The 27,110-nt window shown below is 38.2% G+C and overlaps 2 protein-coding genes across 2 annotated transcripts; one reads left to right on the top strand and one right to left on the bottom strand.

The window, feature by feature from the left end:
• The first annotated feature begins 1,110 nt into the window (after positions 1-1,110).
• nuf2 (UF2 component of NDC80 kinetochore complex) lies at positions 1,111-6,952 on the top strand. The gene is made up of 13 exons (XM_084743948.1): positions 1,111-1,340; positions 3,040-3,114; positions 3,355-3,431; positions 3,596-3,657; positions 3,750-3,847; positions 3,950-4,023; positions 4,404-4,497; positions 4,579-4,641; positions 4,829-4,966; positions 5,065-5,205; positions 6,016-6,191; positions 6,307-6,442; positions 6,526-6,952. Exons 1-13 carry the CDS (start codon positions 1,218-1,220, stop codon positions 6,631-6,633), a joined length of 1,365 nt encoding a protein of 454 aa, XP_084600074.1. The 5' UTR covers positions 1,111-1,217; the 3' UTR covers positions 6,634-6,952.
• Positions 6,953-8,455: 1,503 nt separating this feature from the next.
• Positions 8,456-24,759, bottom strand: cfap57 (cilia and flagella associated protein 57). The gene is made up of 21 exons (XM_084726974.1): positions 24,434-24,759; positions 22,689-23,002; positions 22,349-22,608; positions 21,206-21,386; positions 20,971-21,123; positions 19,766-19,905; positions 18,803-18,968; positions 18,562-18,675; positions 18,154-18,366; positions 16,623-16,796; positions 16,291-16,452; positions 15,990-16,145; positions 15,459-15,552; positions 15,167-15,357; positions 14,908-15,081; positions 14,610-14,768; positions 13,922-14,065; positions 13,174-13,290; positions 11,756-11,890; positions 9,483-9,626; positions 8,456-9,401 (listed from the first exon to the last, which is right to left on the bottom strand). Exons 1-21 carry the CDS (start codon positions 24,588-24,590, stop codon positions 9,126-9,128), a joined length of 3,624 nt encoding a protein of 1,207 aa, XP_084583100.1. The 5' UTR covers positions 24,591-24,759; the 3' UTR covers positions 8,456-9,125.
• Positions 24,760-27,110: the final 2,351 nt, after the last annotated feature.

Raw genomic sequence — 27,110 nt, 5'->3', positions numbered from 1 at the left:
TTCCAGCAGCGCCCCCTGCTGCCCCGGAGTGTAAAACACTAATATTATCCAAGAAATCATTCTTTCAGCAAACATGCCATCAAATTTCGATGGCTGGTCCGGACAATAATGTTTTTTTAATTAAATATTTGCTTGATCAAGGTATAGTTATTATATATTACATAGTTATTATAATAAACCTATGAATAGTCAGTGGATGTATACATAATTATATAATACAGTTTTTACATAAATACTGTCAACCTGAATAAGCTAGCATTTAGGGGGGTTTATGAAATCAAAAGAAAAAAAACCCCATTATTATTGTTGTTGATTAAGCCAACTCAAATATTTTCAGTAAACTCAGAATTTCCATTTACGCCTCTCATTACATTGCATTGTTAACATAAGTCTAAAAACCCATTATTTCATGTTCTGTAAAGTCCATATTAATCAAAACTTCTGAGTTTAATAAACACAAACGAAACTCTCGGGACTTAACATTTTTATGTTAGTAGAACTTCTAAGCAAATTTGAAGTTTTTACCACTTATTAGAATAAATTAATTCGAGCATTCAGTTCAACGGTGAATGAATAAATAAATATATAATAATATTATTTAATGATTAGATAAATAAATAAATAATTTAATTAATACTTAATCATAAATATTAGATGCATTAAATTTATAAATGTTAAACTTATTTGTGTATTTCTTTATATATTCACTTATATATTTGTAGTTATTTATTTACTTATAGTGTAATTTATTTAAGTATTAATTATATAATTATTTATTTATTTGTTTATATACTTGGTTTCGCATCTTAAAACCCTGCATAATTAGCTCCCAAATAAATGATCACTATAAATGAAAATTGATTAAATTGTCTTAAAGTGGTAAAATAGTTCTAACTTTATGCTACATGCTGTTGTACCCTTTCTTGCACTTGTTATTTTACTCTGTATTCATAATATAATTTTGTTTAGTAAGACAACCCTGCCATAAACCAAAACAGAATGAGGTTCAGGAACTTTACAAAGTTACTACGGTAGAGGGCGCGGGAGAGTAATGTGTCATTTTCTGTCACAGCAGAAGAAGAGTACACCGACCAATCAGACACGCCGTCTAGAAATCAACAAGGAAGTCATTTTAAGGCGCCAATTTTGTATCGTCTTTGGAATTGAAATCGTTTTCTGTGTTTTTCCTGTTTTTACTCGGCAATAAAGTTGCCACGATGTCTGAAAACACCTTCCCCATCTACACCGCGGACGCGATAGTGAACTTTTACCGAACAGAAGTTCTCACCGGTCAAGAGGCGAAACATTTCACCAAGAGCGACCTGGCTCCTTCTCCGAAGGTAACCGATGTCTGTTCAGTGTTTACGTGTTAACGGTTTGTCAGAAAGTAGCAAAAGTACACAGTGGACATGATCGGTAAATTATAGCTAATGGTGCGAGAGAAGAAACCGAGCTGATGATGTGCAGAGACGTCTGTCTGATGTGCCAAAGTCCAGTCAAAAAATATGACGATGTAACGTTAAGCTGCTTCTCAGCAAAGGCGAGTGAACAGGACCAGTTAAAGGATTAGTCTACATTATGAGGTCTTTTTCACTGTATTTTATATGAACACCCATGACTCAGATTCAAAATGCAAAACCCATAATACATGTAACTATACTAACGTCACTAACACGGGGTTCATATTCTGAAATTGCATTCAAAATGAAAACATCTGTGTCAGATCAGATAATCTATCAAATTTATCAGAACATCACAACACGTGTTCGTCATTAAACTTCCATATCATTTTAAAATTAAACGACCATTACCTGTAGTATCCTGTCAAACTTGATGATAAATCTTTTTCCCTTCTCCACCCTCATAGTAAACAAAACAGACAGACGAGCAAGCAAATAAAGGAAAGGGGAAAAAAAATAGTATCAAAAAAGTATATTTAGAAATGCACAAACAAAACAAAGAATAATGAATAAATAAAAATTTGATAAAAGGAGACAAAAGCAGTGACAGAATTAATACTAACAATAACTTCATAGTCCATGATTATGGTATGTATATAAAGGGTTTAGGCCTTAAGTCTATGTTCAAAAGAGTACAGAAAATGTCCGAGTCCATTACTGATCTTCTCTTGAAAAGTAAAAAAAAATAGTGGAGACCAGAGTTTTTGAAAAATATGTCCCCAATTATTTGCAAAGTATGTTATGGTAATTAATATTCTGCATTTTTTGGATCTAATTGGAAATCTGGCATATCATTTAAACAAACAAACAACTTAAATTCTGTTTTTATGACTGATTAAGTCATTGAATGAACTGAACACTGATCTTTGGAAATTTTATGCATCTTTATGGGAGTGAGATAGAATTTATGGATAAACTTAAAGGTAGTTTCCTTGATATTGTTACTTGTACATAGAAAATGTATTCTTTCACAGATGTTTGACTAGGTACAGAGCTTTTTCCCATCACATAAAAGGGGAAAAAAAACATCCTTTACATGATGAATCATACAGTAACATGGAAGGTGACGGTAAACAGAAGGAAATAAAGTTGTTGCAGCTGTGGTTAAGTCAGTAATAATGATGCTTTACTTGCGATGCTTTGTAAACTTGGTAATATAATAATTACATGACCACAGGTACTAACATCTTCACAATAATACTAGAATTTTAAAGAATGATACTCAATGCGACGGCCAAACAGACAAAAAAAAGTTCTCAGCACACAAAATATAATATTTGTGTTTCGTTTTTCATTAAACGTCTGCTGACAGTATCGGTACAGAAAAAGTCAGTCAGCACTGGTTTATCTGCAAGACAAATTTCAGGAAGGACAATAAAGACTGAACTGAGGTCCTGAATGAGCACATAGGTGTTTTTTTTTAATACCTTCAGTATTTTTGATACTATAATTAACAAATATTGTATGGTTTTAAAAATGTGGCATTAAAAAAGTATGAAAGTACTGATATTTTTGACACCCCTACTGATGAGATAAACAACAGATCATTAACGTAGCACTCACTCACTCTCTCTTACAGCCTGAGGCAGTTCAAACGTTGTACATGAGAGTGTTGCATCTGTTATATCGTTTCAGACCTGAATGTCACTCCATGGTAAGTACTGCGTCTGACACTTAACACTTACCTGTTTGCATCCAAGCCTCTGTATCATTTCATGATTTCACTATAGTTTAAGTTATACTGAGCCATCTCATGTACTCCTTCTTGTTTGGCATGTAGTGTCACTTTTGACATCTAATTTTTGAGAGGGAATCATGTGGTAATGTATTATGTCACAGATAAACTTGCACTCTCTTCTTTATTTAAGAGTTTGATGTTCCTTTTTCCCCAAAGGTTCCACTGTTAGAGAACATTCAATATCCAGCATATCATGAGGGAGCGACTGCTATCATGAGTGTCTACATCCGCATGTGAGTTCTCTTGTTTTCTCTCCTGGATGTAACGCAATATGGACCAACTGCCTGCCACAGAACAAAAGATCTGATGGTTTACGATAACAAAATTTTAAATAAGATGTGCCTCTTTCATTACGCAGTACATATATTTCTAACAACACTGTGTTGATCTTTTTCAGGCGGCAGTTTCTTCCCATGTGCATGGTGTACGATTTTTCACTCAATGACCTTCTAGCTCCAAGTAAGCCTATGTTTTTATCTGTCCGGTGTTTTTACTTAAACTGTACACATATTTGTACACCCTGATGAACCAACTCTGCTCTTCTTTTCCAGAGAAACAGAGGACTCTGACTATTCTGAGTGCCATCTTGAACTTTCTTCACTTCAGGAAACAGAGGATGGACATGACCTTGGACAAGCAGGCCAAATACGTATGTTAGATTGATCCACACATGTTTAAGGTTCCAGATTTGTGTGCGTGTGTGTTTGGAGTCACAGATATTGTAATAGTTCATCTTTCTTTCTGTCGTCAGAGGGCAGACATGGACCAACTGCAGGCTTACACCAAATTCAATTTAGAAGCAGAAAGGAAGATTGAGATTCTGACGTAAGTCTTTGATTATCTGTGTTGTTTGGTATATTGATGCTTCTTCTTCTTCTATCTAATGTGATGTTTTGCTGCTTTTTTGCTATTTGATATGATTTGAAATGTAATATTTCTGGGGTTTGGACTGCAAACAAGCAAATGAAGATACGTCCTTGGGCTCTGGGAATATTTAATGGATGTTTTTGTACTGTTTTCTAAACAAAGAATCGGTTAATTGATGACGATGACAATTTTGTTGCAGCCCTAAACTCAAAATGATTGACTGAATGATTTGAAAACAAATGTCAAGACCACAAACTAACTATTTAATTAATCAGAACATGATGAGACGCACGTCCTCTGACTGTGCACATTTACTGCTGGTTGTTGTCCTCATTCAGGACCATCCCACCGGAGCAGCAGGCTGAGGCCGACGAGCTGGCAGCTGCTCTCGCTGAGCTGCAGACCACCACCATGCATGAGTGTCAGGAAGTGGTAGGTGCTGATCAGACGGTCAGAGTAATAAAAGCTGTTGCTGTGTGTGCTGCCAAGTGAAATAACTGATTCTCCTTTCAGAATGCTAAAAACGACATCATCACAGAGTGGAGAACCACCATCGCAGAGAGGACTCAGAAACTGGTAAGTGACTGTGGTGGAAATATAACAACATCGTGTGTTACTGTGGTGTAATGTCCCAAACGTCCTCAGGAAACTCGATCAAGACTACACACCTTAAGAATGGAGGTCTTTCATTGAAGTGTGTGTGTGTGTGTGTGTGTGTGTGTGTGTGTGTGTGTGTGTGTGTGTGTGTGTGTGTGTGTGTCAGGCCCAGGTGAAGTTGGACGTCAGCAACCTGAAGGAAGACATCGGCAAACTCAAGTCTCAGATCGTGGAGTCCCCAGAGGAGCTGAAGAGTCAGATGGAGAAGATGAGGGAGAACGTCAAGAACATCAAGCACTCAATCGTGAGTAGAAAAACAAACGTCTCCTGAAGCTGCTGTTTTGAAACGAGAGCAGACCGATACATGCTGACGTGATGTATGATCGACGTCACTGATTTCAGGAAGAGACAGACAAGCGTGTGGTGGAGCTGCAGAACATGGTGCAGGGAGTGACTCACACTGAGGCTGAGATCCAGCAGATGTATCACCTGCTGCAGGACCTGGAGAGCCACATGAACGACACCAAGCAGCGGCAGGAGGAGGTACGAACTAGAGCTGCACTCAGTTTACTGTCATAAGTGGACTAAAGAAAACAGAAAATTTGTGAATATTTGCGAAGCTGAAGTCAGGGAATTTAGCCATTTTTTATTTAAAAAACATGAATCAGAATGATTAATCAGTTATCAAAATGGTCAATCAATTAGTCATTGGTGCTCTAGTATGAACACATCTGTCCTACAATAATCACTGATCAATATCCCTTCAACCCTTGCAGACACAGTCTGATCATTTTGTGGAATGGGTCGGTAAAAAACCCTGAGATAGCATCACATCAACTAATATTCATACACAGACTTTTCAGATGGAAACCTCATCAACTGTTTTGGGTTTTTTTTTCTCAAAGAATCATGTCCAACATTTTACAGTCCAAAATCAACTTGTCAGTTCTCTCTTCAGGACAAAATGTAATGGCCTCAAAATCATCTGTGACATTTTCTTATTAGCTATCAGTCATCACATACACTGATACCCTTAATAATCCAGGATTTGTGCAAAGTCTTGTTTGAAAAAGTTTGAAAAATGCTTGATTTTTAACAGTTATGTTTGGAATATGCTTGAATTTGTATATACTTCTTGAGAAATACTTATTCATGTGTATATAAAACCCAGCTTACTGTGGATCAGGGTCTCCACTGTATGTGTGTGTACTCAACACTGTCAGATAGGTTGCAGGGTGTATTTTATTCACTGTAACTACAGTTAATGCATGTAAATGAGGTGGGACACGGCTCTAGAATGAAGATTCTTTGATCAGTACGTGCTGGTAAATCTGTGTGTGTGTTTGTGTTCAGTACCAGGAGCTGACGGCTCAGTATGAGAAGAAGCAGAAGGAGCTGAAGAACCTGGGCATTGAGGAGGGCCAGCTGAAGAGAGCTCTGGCCATGAAGCTGGACAAAGAGTCCAAACAGAACATCCGCAGGCAGAAGAAGAGAGAGATGAAGGAGCAGCATGTCCAAGACGTCCTGGGGTATTTGACACCATGACACACTCAACATGAGTCACCACTGCTCATAAATCCAATATCCTGGAGAGAATTTGACAATCTTAACATTTTGAATGGTTAAAGTTGAATTGTTCTCCAGGCAGTGTAACCAGATCCATCATAAGCGCGAGGAGATGGCCGAGAAAATCCAAGAGATCTCCAGAGAGACGCAGCAGCTGAAGGCGAAGATCCAGAGCCTGAGAGACGTGTGCAGCAAAGAGACGGAGAAAGCTCAGGTACAGTCACCTTCTGCACGTCTGCCTCTCTGCTCACATGCGTTCCTGTCTGACACCAACATGTTTGTCTTCGCTGCGTCCAGGCTCTGTACGACACCCTGTCCACTTCAATAGACGAGCTGCACAGGAGGATCGAGACGCACGTCGTCGACCTGAAACGTGACGTCACCAAGATGTCTGCAAGCTTTTAAATGGATCATTTTTACATGTTTGACATTCTATTACTCTGTTGTGTTGCTTCTATGTTGTGTTTTTACTGTTCTAACCTTTTGTTGCCTTTTTCACCTTTAATATTTAAATGTTTACAAGTTGTATATTAAAAAAAAGTGAATGCTGTCATTATCATTAGCTAATAAATCTGATCAGTCCAGACTGTGTAGCTCACCGGTGTGGCCCAGAGATTATTTGTTTTTGTATAGTTCTGAGATCAGTCATGACTGAACCTACTTTCCCAAAACCTCTATAACCTGAGTAGTTCAGTACAATAAAACAACACTATAAAACTGTCAACTGGTCTGATTTTATCTGCTGAAAAAGCCTCATACAGACAGTTAAAAGACACCTAAGGGGCCATAGCACCTCTGAACACTACAAGTGACAGAATTCTATAACTACTAGAACAGTGGTCATTTTGACCTTTGACCTTAACTCTAATATCTCTCATGATGAATACCAAAGAGATTAATGCATTTATTGTTAGTTTATCTTTTAAATAAAAAACAATGGAAAATGTATGCATATATTATACATGTATATTATTAATATGCATGCTGTCACATGTAGTAAACAGTAACGATTCATATATTCACAGCAGTATTTTCTGTAGGATAATAACCATCAGTGATCTGATTCAAATTTTAGATTAATCTAGAATTACTCAGAGTGAAATGGTTAAATGTATTTTTCAGATCATAAACATGTTATTTTAACATTAATAATGACAAATTTCCTCTTAGAATCATCACAAAAATCATATCCGATGGGAAAAGGCTGGAAACAACAAAAATAAAACCAAACAAAGTTAGAAACATTACTATTTGTAATAATTAAGGCTACTTTGTTTCAAAATTTGAGAGCTTAAACACAAAATTTCAGTGAGTTATAGGTGCTGAGACAAAAAGTGTTAGAACCACCCCGGGTCTCCCCTACTTAATTTTGAGATAATTGGGTCTAATTAATTAATTGTTTGTATTTTAATGTCAGAAAATTATAAATTGATAAATTCAGACCACTTAAGTTTTATTGACAGAGACAATGATAGTTGCTAAGCAACCAACTTGCATCTCCAACTGTGCAAAAAGTAACGATATAACAGCGGCAATTTCTATGTGGTCAGTATGACCACCTGTGGCCAGAATAGGTAAAAATGATCACATTTTCTTTGCCTTTTGTGTAATTTATATATATAAAACATGAAACATTTAACATTTTAAATGAAAATACAGACACTTCTAGGAAAAGTCAGGTAGCAGCAGCATTATATTTTTAATTCAAGAAATTTATTGCACATATAAATTTGAAAATGGTCAAAATGAGCTGCTCTATTGTTGAAGCATAAGGCTGGTGGTATTCTGTATTTTTGTTATCATCCACAGATCACATGAAAAGACCAAGAATGTGTTTGTTCATCTCTCAACACTTTCTAACTTCCCTACCCTGTCTGTCACACTCAAGCCAATTGGTTCAAACAGACATAAATCTTTGAAAACTGCTCAAATATTTGAAGTCAAACGATAGCAGATTTATAAAGACTGATATAATGATGATAGTTCGTAACAGCAAAAAGGCGGGGGACACTTCCATGTGCTTAATATACATTCATAAGTAATAGTTTAAATGGTCAAAGTGTAAAGGCCATCATAACTGAATCAATGTCTTTGACTGGGTTATAGGACTGCAATTTTAATTATTGATTAATGTGTGTCTTTTTCTTTTCCTTTTCTTTCTTATCGATTGGTAGTTTGGTTCATAAAGTGTGAGAAAATAGTGAAAAACATGTCATCCACAGAAATCTTGTTGTGTCCACAACCCAAACATATTTAGTTTACTGTCATAGAGGAGTAAAGAAACTATAAAGAATAATAACACATTTGAGAGGCTGAAATAATAGAATTTTCTCAGTCCAATAACATGACTCTCGAAATCCAAAACCAATCCTCAGAGCTGCGGGTGGAGGACATGTCAGTGTTCATGGTGAAGAAATAGATGTTCCAAGGAAAACAAGAGATTTTAATACACATATATTTCATATCATCTGAATGTCGTCATTCTAAGTATATAATAAAATAAGGAATTCATGGTTCTTGTTGTGGAAAAAATGCTTCAAAATCATCTCAGAAAGTGTTTATTAAATTTAAGACAAACTAGTAGTTTTGTGGAAAAGAAAAAATGCAGCAAATATCTGTGCTGGTGAAGAATGTTTTTATGTTTTACATTTTGATATTAAAGTCAAATTGTTGAGAATTAAGTCAAACTTTCGGAGTTAAATTCAGGCATTAGAAAAAATAAATTAGGAAGGAAGATTTTTTTTAGAATAAAGCTGAAATGTTGAGAATAAATTGAAGCAGAATTACATCAAAATGGACATTTTGTCTTAATTCCTACCATTTCATTTCATTTTATCATCATGCCTGAACCTACTCTTCTGTAACTGAGTGCTGAACAACAACAGACAGTTGTGTGGTTATGAATGTTGTTGGTGAGGGTTTAAGGCATTTAAGGCTCCTGATCTGGGAGATGTGTTGTTCTCTGATTTGGGTTCTTTCTTGTGTTCTTCAAATTCTACATAACTGCCGTCTTCAGGTTTGGGCTCCTTTTTGGCTCTGTCCACTGAGTTTGGACGTGACTTGTTGGACTTCTTTAACGTGGCCAGCTGAGCTTTGTGCTCTTTTACTTGAATCCTCGCTGAACGCAGCTCCAAACGCAGCTCGTTGATCTCAGTGATCAGAGTCACGTTCTCCTGCAGAACAGATGAACTGTATCAGTAGTCTTAGGAAACACAATGCTTAAATCTCTAATGACTGAATGTTTGATCATTTACCTTCATGATCTTCACATAGACTTTCTCGTGGTCCTCAGCAGATATGGCGAGCCTCCTCTTCAGAGTGTCAACAGTCCTCTGCAGGTGATCAAGCTGGCGATAGAACACCCTGTGAATATCTTGCTCCGCGCTGCCTTTGTCCACCTTGAAAACAACAACACACAGTTCAAATATTCCCAGCATTTCTTACAGTGGACATAAATATTAACTCTCAACTAGAATATTTGTATTTCTAAGAGTCCCAGCAAGAAGCGTTGGTGATTCACACCTGAACATACCATCCAAACTCACTGGTAATTAAATAATGCATTCAAGAGATATGATGGTGTTTTATAAATGGCCACAAGGTGGAGCAATTGGTGTGATGTTTCAATATGTTGTACACATGCTTATGGAGAAGCTGTGTGCCAAGTCTCTTCTCATTAAAGACAGCAGAATTGGAGAAACATCATGTTTTATTGTTCCTGTAGTGCCCACTTTGGGTAGAATTGTATGATTTGTTACACACTTGAGCAAAGTGGTGGTATGTGCATCATTCATAAATTTGGTTGTTATCTAGTTTAGCATTGGAAGGTTATGGAACTTTACGTGCATCAGGCCATGCCATGAAATGTTTGATAGCCAATTACAGGCAAACAGTCAGCAAAATGAAAGAAACAAAGTGATTCTGGCTGTTCTAAATATACTTTGAAACAAATTTGTTGAAAGTTAGGTGAAAAATGCACCAAAAGAAGCAAAACATGTTTACCAAAAGTCCAAAAGAGTGGAAAATCTTTATAGGCTGAAATGGACGTGGCTTATAGTATTTGAATTAGCTTCATCCAAGGAACCAACTGTAGAAAAATCTTTCTTCTAGTCCTTACTAATCATGACTGATTAACCAAAACATAAAATACTTAATAATTGACCACACAGTGGTGATACTGAACACATGCTTTAATATGTTGAGCACTGCTCCATGGGGCACCTGTGTACCAGACGTGATGACTGTAGCATGTGTACTATTTGAGATATTGATGAATAAATGCCCACTCCCATAGACCACCATACAAAAAAGTAAGTAAAAAAAAGAATATATTTATTTTGATAATCGATTAATCGGTTTGACTCAAAACATGTGAGCAGAGTGGAGCAGTGAGAATTTCCATTCCTCATTCACGGAGCTGTCTGACCCCCCTGCTCCCTCGCTCAAAGCACCAGGCCACTCTGATCATTATGGATCCACACTCAACTCAGATTTCATCCCCCTCTGCTCATATCACTTGCTCCAAAAAAGTAAAATCTGCATTGTAATTCAGCTTTAGTTTAAACCATAGCCTGTTGGCCAAAACGCACTAAAAGCTTCAATACATGCACATCAATTGAAGCTTCTGTGGAACTGCAGGCTTCAGATTTAAAATTACACCACAGAACCAGCTTTATTTTAGGAAAAGGTCACTATTCATATGTTTCTATTTATTTCTTCACTATTATTATTGTTAATAATAGTTTATTTAAAAACAAATTCTCCTTTGAGGGGAAAAATCCTCAGCTTTTTTCAGCTCAGTCTAAACAGTGAAATCTAACAATGCAAACGGTGTGCTATATTCATGTTTTTGTATTAATGCAGCAGGATAATTTACATCAGTTTCACTCTGTTTACATCAGTGAGGATGTTTTAGACCACAGCAGACAGCAAACTGAACACCAACACACACCGAGGAGATGAAGAGGAGAGACAGCTCTGGACAGTTCATCAACAGGACAGTTCAAAATAGTGTGGGTGTCTGCAACGGGCACTTTGGTATACACCAGACTCGTGGTGTGAGCGGTACCTGAGCGAAATTGGAGCAGGAGATAAGGTGACGCTCCATCCTTTTAAAAAAGGCACTATGCACTCTATCCAACCCTCCCATGCTCGCGCTCCCCACTCTCTCAGGCCAATTGATCGATTATGAAAATAATCATTAGTTGCAGCCCTACATATATCAGTAACTGTAACATACTGACAAGCAAAATGCCAGTGCCCATGAGATGAATATTGTCCATGTGTGAAAATTAGAATGATGTGTCTATCTGCAAAAATGTGTGAGTAAAAGTGATCCAAAAGACATGCGGAAGAAAAAAAAAATAAGTCACCAGGATAAAGAGCGAAGATAAAGATGTCTGATTGCTACAACTGGCACATTAGTCTGTGTGTTCATGAGTGGGGTGGAATTAAGAATGAGCCTTACAGTGTGTGACTGTTGGTGCCATGAACTCTCAGCATCTACTACAGTAAATGAAGCGCTCACCCCATCAGCCTGTGATACGTAGCGGGAGTAGATCATCTGCACACTGTCCTTGAGTTTCCTCGGCTCCTGGATGAAGCCAACACAGTTGTGGAGGTCCGATTTGAGCCGCTGAAGATGTGTCTCCAAATCTTTCACCTGCCCACAGAAAACATGTTAGATCTTTTATTCTACTTTCTGCCCAGTCGTAGGCCTACATTGACAGGATCATTGATAGCTATAACTGGTCCTGCTGAGAGAAGATCCCTTCTTCAAGCTCGTTGAGTTTTGTACATGAATTCTAAAGTTAACCTAAAGCTAATGTGAAGCTTCTGCAGTCTGATTCAGACAAGTGAGTATCTTCTAAAGTCTTTAATACAAAATTTTCCACTTTGTGTTGCTGTCTCTCTGCCACCACTAAGCAAGGAAACATTGTCTGTGGAAGCACGGAGAAGATCAACATTTGATTTCACAAACTCAGACTGCTGATGCCCCATAATAACTACAGCTGAACATGAAATTCATTTTCTGTATGGAACCAATTTCCACCAGTGTGATGGAAAAAAGATCCTGTAAGTCATTATAATGAGAGCATTTCTCATAATAATAAGACACTTTCTTAAAATAATGACTTAATATGTTAAAATATCAAACAAAATATCAAAATATTAGTCAACAATTCAATAAAGTTTCTTGTTATAATGATTTGGGGTATGCAACTTGCAGCTCCAAAGGTACAAGCGGCTCTTTTGCCCCTCTTTAGTGGCTTTGACCAAAAGTTATACAGAAGTTAGTTATTTTTTAAATGACCTAGGTGGCTCTGACATTCTCCAACTGTAAAAATGTTTCTTTGAAATATTTCTTCGACTAAAATGCGAGTCATAGCCTATGTCTGTGACTCAGCAGCTTTTCCTCTAAATTTTGCCAGTGGCTAGTCTTGAGTCTCCCTGGGTTAGCTAAGGATGCCAAATCAAAAAAAAAAGTGTCAAAGGAAAATAGAGAATATAATAGTTGCAGCTCCAGACAAGTTTTTGGCATCTTTTTGGCCAAAAATGTCTCTTTTGAGAGTAAAAGTTGCTGATTCTCAATAATGATGTACAGGATCTTTTTTTTCATGATATTGGTTAAAGAATGAGGTCTGTGGATTTTGTCTCACATCTCTAGGAAGGGATTTCTTTGTCGCCAGTGAACAGAGAACAGAAAGAATGATCACAGTTATGGTTTTGTATAACATATGTGATGTGACAGAATTGCAAATTGAGTGCCGAAGAGCAACACTGTTATTACAGAGTGTAAAAATGTAAAATAAACACATATCTGCTCTACGAGGAGCTCCAGTCAACATTTGACATGTCACATAACTGGCTAATCAAAATATATTAAAGCTGGAAAAGTAGCACTTTTGTTGCAGGATAGAAAACAAATGTTTCACATGTTCTCACTTTCAGCATCTCCTTATGCATCTCCTTATCTTTGGTCCTCAGTTTGAGCCTCAGGTCAGACACAGTGAGTCTCAGCTGAGTGTTGCTCTTGTCCATTCGCACCAGCTCCTCCTCCAGCTGTCAAACAACACAAACAGAACATCGCTGTCAACACTGCAGAGGCTGTTTATCTCAAGAAGCAAACAAGATTTACCATGAGAGACTGCTTCGAATGACTCATAAATCTGCAGGAACAGTTGTGTCCTTAGGAGGTTTTACATGTTAACACCACCAGTTACACTTTATTTCAACATATTTCATCATGTTTCAATAAAATGATCAAAAGGATGAAGTGCATTTTTAAAACAGTACATCAAATCTTTGACTTCACTATGTAGAACAAAGGCATCGTACAAAGTCTGGAAAGTTTGGAAAATGCTTAGTTTTCACCTTGTTTTCAAGGTGTGCTTTAATTTGAATGAACTCCTTGAAAATGCTTGAAAATATGTTTTATGAAACGATCCTGTTATCAACATACATCAACTGCTATGGGTATAAAAGAATTTGCAAGAGCATTTAGGTTTTCAATAATAATTTAGAAGTGATGATGAAGGCTTTAGTGCTAGAACTTTTCTCTTAAAAAGCTGCAAAACACAATATTAAAAAAGACTTCATAAAATCAACACATAACTCTTCTCTAATGACATTGACTATATTCTGTACTGCAGAATGCTGGAGCTTTAAGAACCCCCCCCACACACACACACACCTGATGGATCTGCTCCTTCTTGTCACTGATGTCATCTTGTTGAGGCTCACTCTGTTTCTTCAGCTCATTTAACTGGAAGTCAAGAACAAACTTCAACTTCTCCAGTTCCTGGTTCTTCTTCTTCAGATCAGCGATGGTTTTATCCTGTATGTGTGAAGGGAATTTAGAGGAAGAAAGTATGTTTTTTCTGCGCTGTGACTTAGATTTTTATGATTTTATTAACAAGGGGGACATAATATTTCATAACTGTTCACTCAGCCTCTCTTAGTTCTGTTTAAGAGAGAAACTATTTTATTATCAGAGGACAGGTTGAGGCTAGCTGGTTAGCATGCTAACTTCAGGAGATACCTCTGCAACACAATAGACATCTCTGGCATAAAGTCAGAACTGTTACTCCTTCACATTCTGTTGATGATTTTAGTTAATTCTAGAGTGTTTTAAACTAAATTGTACCTTTAAGCAAAATGTAGATAACTATATTTTCTTGCTGTGTAGATACTCAGTTGTCCATTCACATATTTCTATCAAACATGTTCTAGTTTCAAACTAGGATGTAACTACAGAGATCATAAAAGTAAATGTAAAAAAAAGCAAAGGGTATTCGGCCATGACATCAAATCTAAAACATTTTGTGGATTTTAATCTTATATATCTGAAGATGAAATGTTGAAGCCCTGATCTCAGCCACCTTGTCCTGGTTGGTCTTTTCGTGTCCAGATATCTGCCTCTTCAGGTCCTCGATGTCACTCTCCAGTGAGCGGATCAGCCCCAGCAGCCTCTGACGCTCCTGCTTCAGTTTGTTAATGTCTGTGCACTTTTCATCAATCTGCTTCTGCAAACTGTAGAACTGTGGTCACACAATCAAGAGACACAAAGAGTCCATGACAGGCGGATGAGGAGAAAGAAATATTTACAAATGCTATTAAAAGCAGCATGGATTAAAAACATTACATTAGATTTCACTGATTAACCGACGTTTTACTCACCTTTTGTGTCATGATGCCAGTTTCTCCTTTCAGACTGGTGTTGGTCTCTTTCTCTGTGCGCAGTTTCTTCTCATACTTGATTTGTATGTCATGGATCTTCCTCTCCTCATCCTCCTCTATCTGCTTTATCATCTCTTTAAACTCACGTATCTGCTGCTGTGCATCCTCCTGACACTGCACACAATCAAAGTGGACACAAGAACTTTAATGGTTTGATGTGGTGTCACTGCTACTTCACCATCTGCTCCTGTTGACTAACCTGAGCCAGGAGCTGAGTCTTCTCCTGCAGCTTGGCCTCGTACGCCTGCGTCAGCTCCTCCAGGGCCCGGACTCTGCTCTCCTCTGCAGCCTTCAGCTGCTTCTCATAGTCCTCCTGCATTCTTTGATATTTCTGCTGCAGATCCTGGAACCTCTCGTGCTCCACAATCAGCTTCTGGCTGTAGGACACCTCTGTATACGATTGATTGATAGAGAGACAAACAGATTGATTGATCTAAACAAAGATACACAGACCCTGGATTGCTCCAACACTGATCCTGTCCTCTGCTTACCTAAATCCTTCAGCTCTTTTGAGTGTTTCGCAGTGACCTTTGCAGAACTCTCCTGGTGCTCACGTTCCTGCTTTTCCATCTCTGTCTTCATGGCCTGTAAGTACAGTACATGTTAAGAATAGACAATACAGGCTTTGAACAATTACTGTGCAGTTTTCAAACTCTCAGTTCTGCCTTTTACTTGATAATAATATTTGAAGTGATTTTCAATCTGGTTTTAGAACTGGTCACAAAACCATTCCTGCCTCTATGGCTATGCAAAATGATCTCATTGGTGCCTTGGCTAGAAACCAGCAAAGCACGCATTTGCAGATCGATCTACAATGTTTGATTTAGTATTAGTATAAATTGCTACTGAACAAACTAAATAACTCCGATTTCAGGCCTAAGGTTGTAAAATGTTTCATTAATTTGTAGATAGTAATTCGTGTGTCCTCAGGGTTCCATTTTAGGGCCTATTTTGTACTCTATTTTTTTTTATAAATTACTTGGGTAAGGACATTAAAGCAAAAGGCTTGGTGGTCAGCCTACCTGCTGCATTGTTTTTAAAGATTCTATTTGTTGAGTAAACTTGTCAGAAAGGTCTTTTGTCTTCTCATTGTAATTCATGTCCTTCAGGCGGAGCTGGTACTCGTTCTCCATCTGCAGCTCCTCCAGACGCATCTTCAGTTCCAGCATGTTCTGGTTCTACAACAAAGACAGACAGGAACACATAGCAGGATAATCATGTTGAGTGTCCCTGGATGTTACTAACATACTAACTGCTATGTAATTACTCTGTATTTCTATGACAGCTATCAAGCTCAGTGAGATCCACAGATGCCACACAGACCTTCTCCTCTAGGTCTGACTTGGTGACAAGAATCTCTTCAGTGTGGACGATCTGTCTGTTGCTCTTCAGTCCTCGGCCCTCTTTATCAATGATCTTCCACATCAACAGGCAGCCATCTTCAGACGCTGTCAGCAGGAACTGATCATCAAACGTAATCGCCATCTGAAGACACACAAAGTCAGTCAGTGGACTTATTTATTAGTTATGTAAAGGCTGACATGACACAATTTCTTGTGTTTCCAGTATTCAATTATCATTTAAAGCTAGCCTCACTGAACAATGGATTTCTGCCTCTTACTGTGCGCACAGTGTGCATCAACAGTTAGACCGACCTTGGTGACGGGCCCACAGTGAGCCTGGTACATGATCCATTCCTTCTGGATAGGTAACGGGTATTTAATGGCTCTGACAGTTCCACTGGAGGTGCCGGTGAAGACGACCCTCCCGGAGTGAGATACTGCCACAGTGGTGTGAGCGAGCTCATCAGCAGGAACCTCCCGCAGGACCTGTGGAACCATAATACACAACAGACTCAATAAGACAATCTGCATGTCCATGATTACAATGACAACAATAATAAATTCACTTTTTAAAAAGTTTCATTTTTCTTAGGTGACAAATAGAGTACATATTTTATATTTAGTGCAGAAAGAAAGAAACTCGTTGTTTTTCCTGCTTTATAGTAAGTATCTGCATCTAATTATGTGATGTTGCAGCATTGATGGCAAAAATATTAATCAATACATATGAGAATGATTTTTTTTAACTTTCAAATTAAACTAGAAGAGTGCAATCAATAGAGTACAGATCTCTGCCAAGCAACAGATAGTGAGGCACCTACTGCAATGCCGCCACTACTACCAGATGCAACCAGCAGAGATTTGCAAAGTTTTGACTAAAGGTTTCTGTATAGCAGAGTCTAGGTTTTCTTATTTAGATGTATGGGTTCTATTAACTGTATAAACCTAATAAGGGAACAACAAAATATTTACATCTAGTTGCTCTGCCTCCTAATGTCCCTCCATACCCCCTGTGTGCCTGGCCTGTGACAAAAATCATGTCATATCCTTTGACCACTCGAGCACTAAGGCTCCAAAAGCTGTCGCATCACTTGGTCTTGCACCTCTGAATTTTTCTAACTAGTTGGCCCAAGTGCAAACCGCGTCTCTCATTTCAACATGGAGGAAGACTGGGCGAGCAGGGTCGCATGTACAAACATGTTAAGACCACTGTGTAGTGATCATCACACTATGTGAAAGCTACAAAAAGATTTACAGATGTCTGCACCAGGGTTCAGGTGCCAGACTTTTTAATGGAATAAAGAGACAGCTGCTCTTTTGAATGAATTCCATTTTAATTTTTCTGATTGACAGAAACAGTACACCTTAACTTGATATGTTAGGAAGCACTTATTTATACCTTCAGCCATACAATATGTCGTTTATAGTCACATTTGTGTCCACCTGATGACTTTAAGTCCATTATTCACTCTGTTTTAGGTGATTCTGGTCTTTACCAAATCATCTTAATAAAAATATAAAACTTCTACGAGGCCTGTGCTGTGCAAGTATAAACAAGGCTTTAGAGTTCCCAACTTCAAAGTCTGGAAGCACTGCTTACACAGTATTTCCTGGCCTAGTCTCTGCTCCTACCGTAAGTGACTTTATCTGTATATTCTTCTTGAGGGCATGCGTCCTGTCATAGCACTGGCAACTACTTTTGGAAAAAACCTGTAACAACAAAAAAGTCTCACTGTTCTGAAAACTTCCCTCATACTCCCCCCTCACTGAGTTCATTGCACTCTCTCTTAATATAATTCATGGAAATTCATAAGACGTACAGTAGTGTGTTGTTGTTACTCACCTGACAGTCTTGGATCTCCTTAAGAGTGAGATCTGTTCCCACAGCCAGGATGGTCTTGTAGTCTGAAGAGAAGGCAACATCTGTGTAGCAGCAGGATTTGAGGACGCTCTCAGACTCACGCTTACCGGTCTGTGTGTTCCACTCATACACCGCGCCATCCATCCCACATGACACCAGCCGGCTGTCATCCAGATTCCACTCAATACCGCGTATCTGCAAAAAAAATATTGTACTGTTGTTGTGCTGTAACTTTCTGGAGCAGGATGGTTGCTGCTGCCCAACTGTTTGACAAACATGACAGCTCTCTCTGACTTTGGACACTGTCCTGACAGAAAGACACATGCAGTGTGATGTTGACTCACTCACTTTTTCCATACGGTGTATGATACACAGCCCTGCCTGACTCACCTTTCCACTGTGGCCCTTCAGGTTGAGGATGTTCTCAAAAGAAGTGACGGAGTAGATGTGGATAACGTTTCCACTGACAGCTGCAAACATGTGGCCACCGTGGCTAAACGCACACTGAGGTGTAGAGAGACATGGTGATAAAAATGGCAAAAGCTGAAAAGTGCATCATGTGACTGTGATATAAGCAATTTCACAGTACTGAGTGAACAAACAAATATACACACACACGCATATAACCCACCTCTCTGCAGCCGCGCACAGTGAACTCCTTGAAGGGGCGGATGTCATCGATGAGTAAGTTCATTAGCCTGAGTTTGTCTGAAAAGCCCACCAGAACAAAGAGACCAGAGGGGTGCAGAGCCACACTGTACGCCTCCTCCTGGAACTCCTTGTACAGCTCCAACACTCTAGTGACAATTCACAGACAGAGGCAATAAAGAGTCCTTAGCATGCCAGACTTAGGTTCTGCGTTTACTGCCATTTGGGGTCTGTGTATATAAGTAATATTGAGCACAGAGATTGATAAGTTACTTTCATAATCCTGTTTTAATAGCAGCTGTGTTTGATTGATCGGTCTCTAAAGCAGAACATCACCCCTTCCCAGATACAATCATTCTAGGGCTGCAAACTAATGATTATATCCATGCTTAATCGATTAATAGTGATTAACTGTCAGTTTACTGTCAGACAGGAGTAAAGAAACCAGAGAATATTCACATTTTTTTCTTAAAGAATGACAAAACAATTAATTGATTAATTAATTGTGTCACAATCTTGTCAGTTGAAAAATAGGTCCAAATATGAATATAAATCCTTCTACTAACAATTATTTTCATTATTGATCAATTCCGTCAGAGAGGAGTAAAGAAACCAGAAAATATCCACATCCAGAATTTGGACCTTTTTTCTTAAAAAAATTACTCAAACTGATTAACCAATTATCCAAATAGTTGGCGATTAATTTAATAATTGATTATTCAATTAATCATTGCTGCTCTAAATGATGCCCTCGTCCCCTCCCTCAGGGCAGGGATGCCGCTGTGACTAAGCAAACTTCAGCATGCAGTGTAAAATACAAAAACACACTTTATTTATACATGTATGACATAAGATTGTGTGCAGAAATTAAATACATAAATACAATACATATAAATCACTTGACAGAAAAAATAGCAAAGGGCGTGGGTGTGATTTTGTCTCTTACTTTGTTTCATAGTTCCAAATACGGACTGAGTGATCCAGAGAGCTGGTGGCTATGAGGGGCTTTCGAATGCAGATGGACAAACCAGTGATGGACTTCGAGTGGAAGGACTGTGACAGGAACTCAAAATGTCCATGTTCCTCCTGATGGATAGAGTTACAGATTGTACAACTGAGGGTCGACATGAAAGGAAGACTTAAAGCCAAGGTAGTGGTTCTGTACTTAAGCACAGTGGTGCTTTTAGCTAAATGCTAACATCAACAACATGCTTGCAATGACAATGCTAACAGGGTACAATCTTTACTGTGTTTACACTCTTTGATCAGTGTGTGTGGAAATCTTTCCACTAATGTGATGGAAAAAAGATCCTGGAAGATCCTGAAAGTCATTATAATGACAAACATTCTTAAAATAATGATTTATTTTGAGATACTAACTTAATATTTTGTGATACTAAGCCATTATTTTGTAAGTCTTTCATTTGAGTTTCTCTGTATTCTGAGATAATAACTTATCATCATTATCATTAAAGGTTTTCATTATAATGACTTACTGGATCTTTTTTTTCATCATATTGGCAGAACTGGGCCTCCATAGAGCGTTATATATTTCACTCATTCTTGAGAATTGAGAGAAAACCGTATTTTGAGGGTTTTTTCATTTTTTTATGCTGGAAAATATATTTTAAAAGATCAAACTCTTGGCTATTAAACCGTGCAATGGGCCAACTTCCTAGTGATTAAAGATTTTATTAAATATAGACTAAATTGCATTGTTTTGGAAAAACATGACGCCTGCACTAGTGTAAAATGTTGTTTCAAGTAGATACAGGTAGTATAAAATGAAGTAAGCACCCAGTATGGTTGGTTTTAGGAATAGAGCTATAAGTTTTAGGGTTTATCAGCCACCAAAACACACAACAGCAGCATAATGTACTATAAGACAAGATTTTACAACAAAATTATCACAGCAACCATCATGTCATCTCAGGTGCTGACAACTGCAAAGTAAACAGTAGAAATACACTGTTCACATGAATTAATGTAACAAGAATGTGGCGATCACAGTGCTTTGTCAGATGGCATTAAATTGTGTTGGTGACAAAGTCTTTTCTACGATGACATGACTATGTTTTTTTGCTTGAGTCCTCTGCACTGGCACCCTGCTGTCTCAGTCAGTGGTGGTGCTGGTATAGGTGACTGTTTTACCTTGATCACGTCCACAGAGGACAGGTTGAAGCTGTATAGCTGTCCTTTGTCTGTACTGATGGCCAAAGTCTCCTCTGCTGGACTGATGCACATGGTGTCAATCTCCTGGCACTCAGCCGGGCTCAGATCGTTGCTGTACGGGTCTGGAGGGATCTGAAAGAAAATAACACACATACGATTGCTTTGAAACAAACGCTGAGTCTACAGTACCACTGTTGCTTGCAATTTCATTTACCCGTATGTCCCTGCTTCTTCTGTAAGTGTCATCCTCATTCTTTTCAAAAAGACAGACTGTGCCGGGCCCCAAAGAGCACGCAAAGCCCTTGGAGTAGGACAGAATGGCTGTGATACGAGGCACACTGGGACCTTCATCAGCATCACCATCTTTGATCTTGTTCATCTCCACTTGCCTGAAACTGAAAGACTTGCATAGGGTAACATGACCATAAAAAACAACACACTAAATATATATATGCCATGCAACATTAATCACTTATTGAAAACAGTTCAATCCATAAATTAACAGTCGTCTCACTGAGTCTTCAAAGTGCTCTCACGCACTCACAAGGGTGCCTGATGTTTTCAGCTGGGAAAAAACACATTGGACCCAGAGCAATATAATATCAATGCTCCATCATTAGAGGACAAGTGGATCTGATTATAATTACATCTGTGTAGTCCATTAAATTAATGTGCTGCTTATGTGTATTTTTGAGACAGCTCTAGTCTTATTCTTTCAGCTGCATCCGGCACTGTCATGGAGAGAAATACATAATTTAATACATTTACTGATCATCTGTCTGTCATCTGATCTGCTGACAGATGATCAATCATACTAAATGATGTACTTGTGAGTGTGACCCTCTCTTCTTTATATGGATACCTTCAGGATAATGCACCAGTCAGTCAGAGCGCAGTATAAAACAGACTAAAAAATAAATATAAAAATATACTTCACAGTGGTTAGGAGGCTGACTTTCATATGTTTTCAAACTTCAACAAGTATAAGGCTGTGGTGGTGCAGTCAGTCTGTGTTGTAGAAGGACATTGGTATATTAAAGCACAATAAAGTAACACTTTTCCCTCCTCTCTCTGATGATCACATCCACCCCGCTCTTGGTGACTGTCATAGTACCAAAAATCCAGGGTTAATCCTGAAAGTTACCTCACTAACAACAAAAGCTGCTTCATAGTACAGGCCCCAGATGTGGCTTGGCATGTTATTCCTCTGACACAGTTCTGGACACACACCACAGCTAACCTTAAACTCGAATCTAACCTAGGCTACACATTTACTGTATGTGAAGCATGGTTTTATAAAACAATGTGTGGATAACAATGTCTTATTACTCAGTGTTAATGTGGTCCAACTTCTGACCTGTCAGACTGCTCCTGCACAGACTTAGAAGCCACATTAATCTCTCTGCGCAGGTCTCCAGACTCAAACACCAGCAGCCTGCCTGTGTCTGTCCCAGCGATCACACGCTCCGTCGTCACCCAGGTATGACACAGGAAGTTGATGGATTCCACCTTGGGGAAGTTGCACTGTTTCAAGGCTCCCTCTGAGTAGCGGAAGAGCTTGAACACACCAGTTCCGCTCACACACAGCTGCATGTTGTTGTAGGGGTTGAAGCTGACCTGATGGGACATAACATTAGAGTATCAACGCCTGCATGTGCGAGAGCTGTGGCTGCATTGATATTACATGGATGACTCACCTGAGTAACAGGATTATTTGAGTTACTGGTTTTCACTGTTGCCAGAACTTTTTGTTTTTCCCAAAGCCAGAAGAACAGCATCCACTCAGGGCCACCTGTTTGTCCTATCAGGTACTTGGAATCAGGGGAGAAAGCCATGCACACAAACTCCTGAACAAGCATGTCTCCCGCAGTCAGAACCTTTCTCTTTCTGCCTTGCTCATGCTGCAGGTCGAACACTGTGATGGTGGCCTTGTCACCACACTCTGACACTGCCAGGTAACGCCGGTTGGCACTGATGGCCAGAGCACACATGCTCTGGCTTTTCTCGGAGCCTGTAAAGACAACACGGATGGAAATAACTGATGTGAAGTTCAGTTTCAGTTTTAATAGTCATATGTAGGTTAACACAGGGTCACAAAGTACAATGAAATGTGTAGGACGTGAAAAACAGGTCAACTCAGCAATAAAAGCACTAGTGGAATATAAAAGTGTTAGTCAAATAGAGAAAATAAGATAAAACAAATAATCTAAATAAAAGTGAAACTAGATACATACGATAGAACAATACATGGACATATTAACATGAGGATTTGCAAGTGACAGCATGTAAAAGTCAGAATAAGGAAAAAAGTTAAAGAGTGAAAGAAAAAAAGGAATTTTGACATGAAATAGTAGGGAAGCCTATTCAATCTAGTGCTTTAACAACCTCGATCTGGCCCTTTGATCATTTATTGATGAAAAAATAGTAAATGCAACATTGTGTTTATTAAGACAACAAATTGCTTCTATGTTTATGGGTGTTCATATTGTTTTTTAGAAGATCATAATTTTATTAGTGGGCAAATTAGCCCACTCACTGATTATGTATGTTGTTAAACAAAGAGGTACTTAATATTTCAAAACATTTTAATTCAGGCTGTTTAATATGAACATCAAAAAAATGACATAAGTATAAAGTAATTAATCAATGTATAAATAAATGACACATAAATAAATAATTAGATACTTAAACAAAAAATATATACATTTTGGTAATGAAAAAGGCTGTTTCTGTATTTTTACATAATTTATTTTCTTTTTATTTATTTGTTTATTTATTAATACATGTCTACATTTACTTGTCTAAATTATCATTATTTTATGATTATGTAATGCATGTTATGTAATTATTTGTCCTTCATACTTTAAGCAGAGAGAATTTATTAAGTCAAACTGAAAGAAAAAAGATATTAAAAGTAACGTTCTCTTCATTTCTTTCTAATCTAGGATTGCATAGGAACTTTTTTTCCCCTGTACTTTTGTCCATAAATTTTCTTTTACAATTGTGAAAACTAATAAAGTGGACAAAAATTTTTAAAAGGTACATTATTTTACACATTTAATTTCCTGAATTTATATGTCAGACATAAGAAATGAACGTCCTCCCCATGACATGGAAAATAATTGAATAGACCTGTAGTAGAGTAAACACAGCTGTTAGCAATGATACTAATTGAGACCTCTTTTATTCAGGTTAAACAGAGTCAGGGTGCTGCTAGTGTGCACGATGGCTCACTGGAAAAGCCCTGCTACACTAAATGGAACGTGTCCTTCATTAGTATCATTGGTAACACCTGTATTTAACCGACCATTTGATATCAATATAGCTGACGTAAAAACGGTCAATTAGCAAGGTCCTTACACTCCTTTAGAAAGAACGACTGACAGTTTCAAAAGTATTATGACAAAGAAGATGTCTAACTGTGAACAATCATTGAGCTTACCTGGAATGAACCTCTGACATCTCTGGACGGTGTTGTAGCACACACAGTTGTTACCGCTGGGAAAAACTACAGTTTGCTCATCGAAGAAACACAAGTTGTTACTCACTCCTGTCCGCAGACCAAAGATGAAGTGGGACTGTGCGACAACAGTAGCCATGTTTCAGTGGAATTTAAAGTTTTGTGAGACGCGGACGACTTTAAAGTGATTAAAATCTACAAAGACTCCCCGCACATAACGACTGCTTTCACCAGCATACATTAACTCAGTTCTGAAAGTCAAAAAGAAGCAACCACGACTAAGTAAAACTCACTGGGACAGGTATGCTAGTAGCCTAAGTTTAGAGTCCCGTCGCTAGGCGACCCAGGGAATCCCGCGAGAACTTGAAAACTCATTTAAAGTTTCCCCTCCACCGCCAACTTGTTGCCCGTGTCTCTCCATTCACCAGGTCACCCAGACTTTTTTTTCAACATTTGCCGTGTAGCATCAGTTGCACAGGAAACGGTTTGTTTGCTTGCTAACTAAAGGCGACACGTCTCGCGGGATATTGGCGGTTGCCTAGCGACGCAATTCCTAATTACTAACAGCAAGAGTGACATTGGCGGTATCTGAAGTGCTGTACTGCTTATAATTACAGTTTTTAGGTAATTAACTTGAATACGATCTTATACAGTATTATCATATTACACTGCTACTGTACGTCTTTGAAGGTCTATTTTATAAATATTGTACTTTCTACTTCAACTTGCATATTAATATTTTACAATCATTTCCTATAGTAAATGCATTCTTATAAATTACCTCCCAACAGCTGATAAACTAGTTAATATAATAATAATACAATATAATATAATATATTCTGCTGATTAATGAATACTTTAATTTTTAGCTATTTATGACCAAAATAACAGCCCGTACAGGGGGCAAAAGAAAGTTAGGATATGTGTAACGATAAAGTTAAGCTAAGCTTTGGGGTTAAAATAATATCATTCAATACAAATGACTTACTGGAAAGTGATTTATGTGTCATCTTGGCACAACATGCTGCCTGATGTTCAATGTTAAGTTGTTTTCTGATGCCTGCTGCATGGATGTGGATCTGGTTGTTTGAGTTGGCAGCAGCGGGAGTCAGACATTTCCTTTTCTTAGGCATAAATAAATAAACAGCAGTCTAGACTGTGTATGTCAAAGGCTTTAATGGCATGATTCAACAACAGCAGGGAGTGGTTTTGCATCTGAGACCCTCACTTCAAGACAGGAACAACAAAACAACCAACTGATACAAACACATTTTTTTAAATGTCTGAATGAACATTTAATTGAGGGTAAATCTGCTAGATTATATTGAGAAACAGGCGCAAGACAGTAACTGTAGCTTCACTTAGACACTGCTGTTAATTGTAGGAATAGAATGGTTGCACTTGTGTGGACAATACCGTGGACAATAAAGTCTTTTTTTTAACTTGTACATTTGTTGTCTGATCAGCCATGGTCAATGTGTGCCACCTCCTTGAAACACACAAAAGCTGCCCTCTCAAATAAAGACAAATGACATTATTGCTATTATTTTACAAATTTGAACACTTGGCTAAGCCTGCATGGTCACAGTTTACAGAGACCAAACTAATGATGCATTCAGGAATCCCTTGTCCCCTCTTATGCTAAAAGTTTCTCATTTTAGCATCAGGAGGTTGTCTCGTAAATACCAGTGGTGACCTGAGAGAAGTCCCATGATATTAGAGTCAGTTTTCAGTACAAGGTTAACATTCAACCTCAATCTAGCATGGACAAACAGTGTAGCAGGCTAATGGTAAATATACTGTATCTATACAACAGGTTCAGACAGGAGCTGGACGGTTCATGCTTGACACTGGACACAGCAATTTACAGTCTCAAGTTCCACTTACTTTCTTGTTCTGAAATTTTCAGAATCACATGGTCTTTTTTGCTCAGTTGACATGGAAATGTAGATGCTCGATATAACATAAATGTATATGTGGGAAGTTTGAACATTACAAAAACGACTGTGTGATATGGAACAAGCTAGTATGTGGACCTTTAACTGACATGGTTTGTCAAAAGAGAAACAGGTTTAAAGGTGCAGAAAGCAATTCTGGAGAAAGATAACTGAATGTTGCGTCTCACTCCCAGGTCATCATATACTGAACAATCAACCATCTTACCAATCTTTGATTGGTCAAAGTCTCCCGTCACAGTCTAGATTTATTAAAGCCTGACATCAGAGCTGAGGGGGAGCAGAAGTCTAGGTCTCTCTCTGACCATTTGATTTACGTTATACTGGAAGGTTATTATGCAACCTTTGCACAATGAAGCTAAAAATAAACTGCCTACCCCAGCTTTAACCCTGAGGGTCAGTATTTACATTTTGCAGGGCTTTTTCATTGGTCCAGTTCATGTGATGCAAGTAGCATCTGAGCATGAGCATCTGAATGCTGTGTTTACACAGATTATTGATGTTGATGAATGAACCGCTTGAACGCACCTTTAAGCAACACTGATTCGTCCTGAGGGTCACAAAGTACACAATAAATGTTGTGCTCTCCACATTTGGTCAAACATGGGCTTCACTCCTGTGTATACGGTACATTTGAGCTTAAAATGAAGACCTATAGCATGGTCACACATGCACGTGAGTGAGTTCAACTTTCATAGACCCTG

The sequence above is a fragment of the Lutjanus erythropterus genome, chromosome 2 (assembly GCF_056507025.1).
Source record: "Lutjanus erythropterus isolate fLutEry1 chromosome 2, fLutEry1.hap2, whole genome shotgun sequence".
NCBI classification, from domain to species: domain Eukaryota; kingdom Metazoa; phylum Chordata; class Actinopteri; order Lutjaniformes; family Lutjanidae; genus Lutjanus; species Lutjanus erythropterus.
Note: the sequence above shows the minus strand (reverse complement) of the source record. Positions and strands in the feature narration are given on the sequence as shown.

Bases quoted from the DNA above. Each gene is read 5' to 3' on its own strand.
- nuf2 (XM_084743948.1), top strand. From the start codon at position 1,218: ATGTCTGAAAACACCTTCCCCATCTACACCGCGGACGCGATAGTGAAC. The intron at 4,498-4,578 runs GTAGGTGCTGAT...TTCTCCTTTCAG, and splicing joins TGCATGAGTGTCAGGAAGTG to AATGCTAAAAACGACATCAT. The intron at 6,192-6,306 runs GTATTTGACACC...ATTGTTCTCCAG, and splicing joins CATGTCCAAGACGTCCTGGG to GCAGTGTAACCAGATCCATC.
- cfap57 (XM_084726974.1), bottom strand. From the start codon at position 24,590: ATGGCTACTGTTGTCGCACAGTCCCACTTCATCTTTGGTCTGCGGACA. The intron at 21,387-22,348 runs GTCAGAAGTTGG...CAAGTCTTTCAG, and splicing joins GTGCAGGAGCAGTCTGACAG to TTTCAGGCAAGTGGAGATGA. The intron at 13,291-13,921 runs GTGTGTGTGTGT...GTTGTTTGACAG, and splicing joins AGAAGGAGCAGATCCATCAG to CTGGAGGAGGAGCTGGTGCG.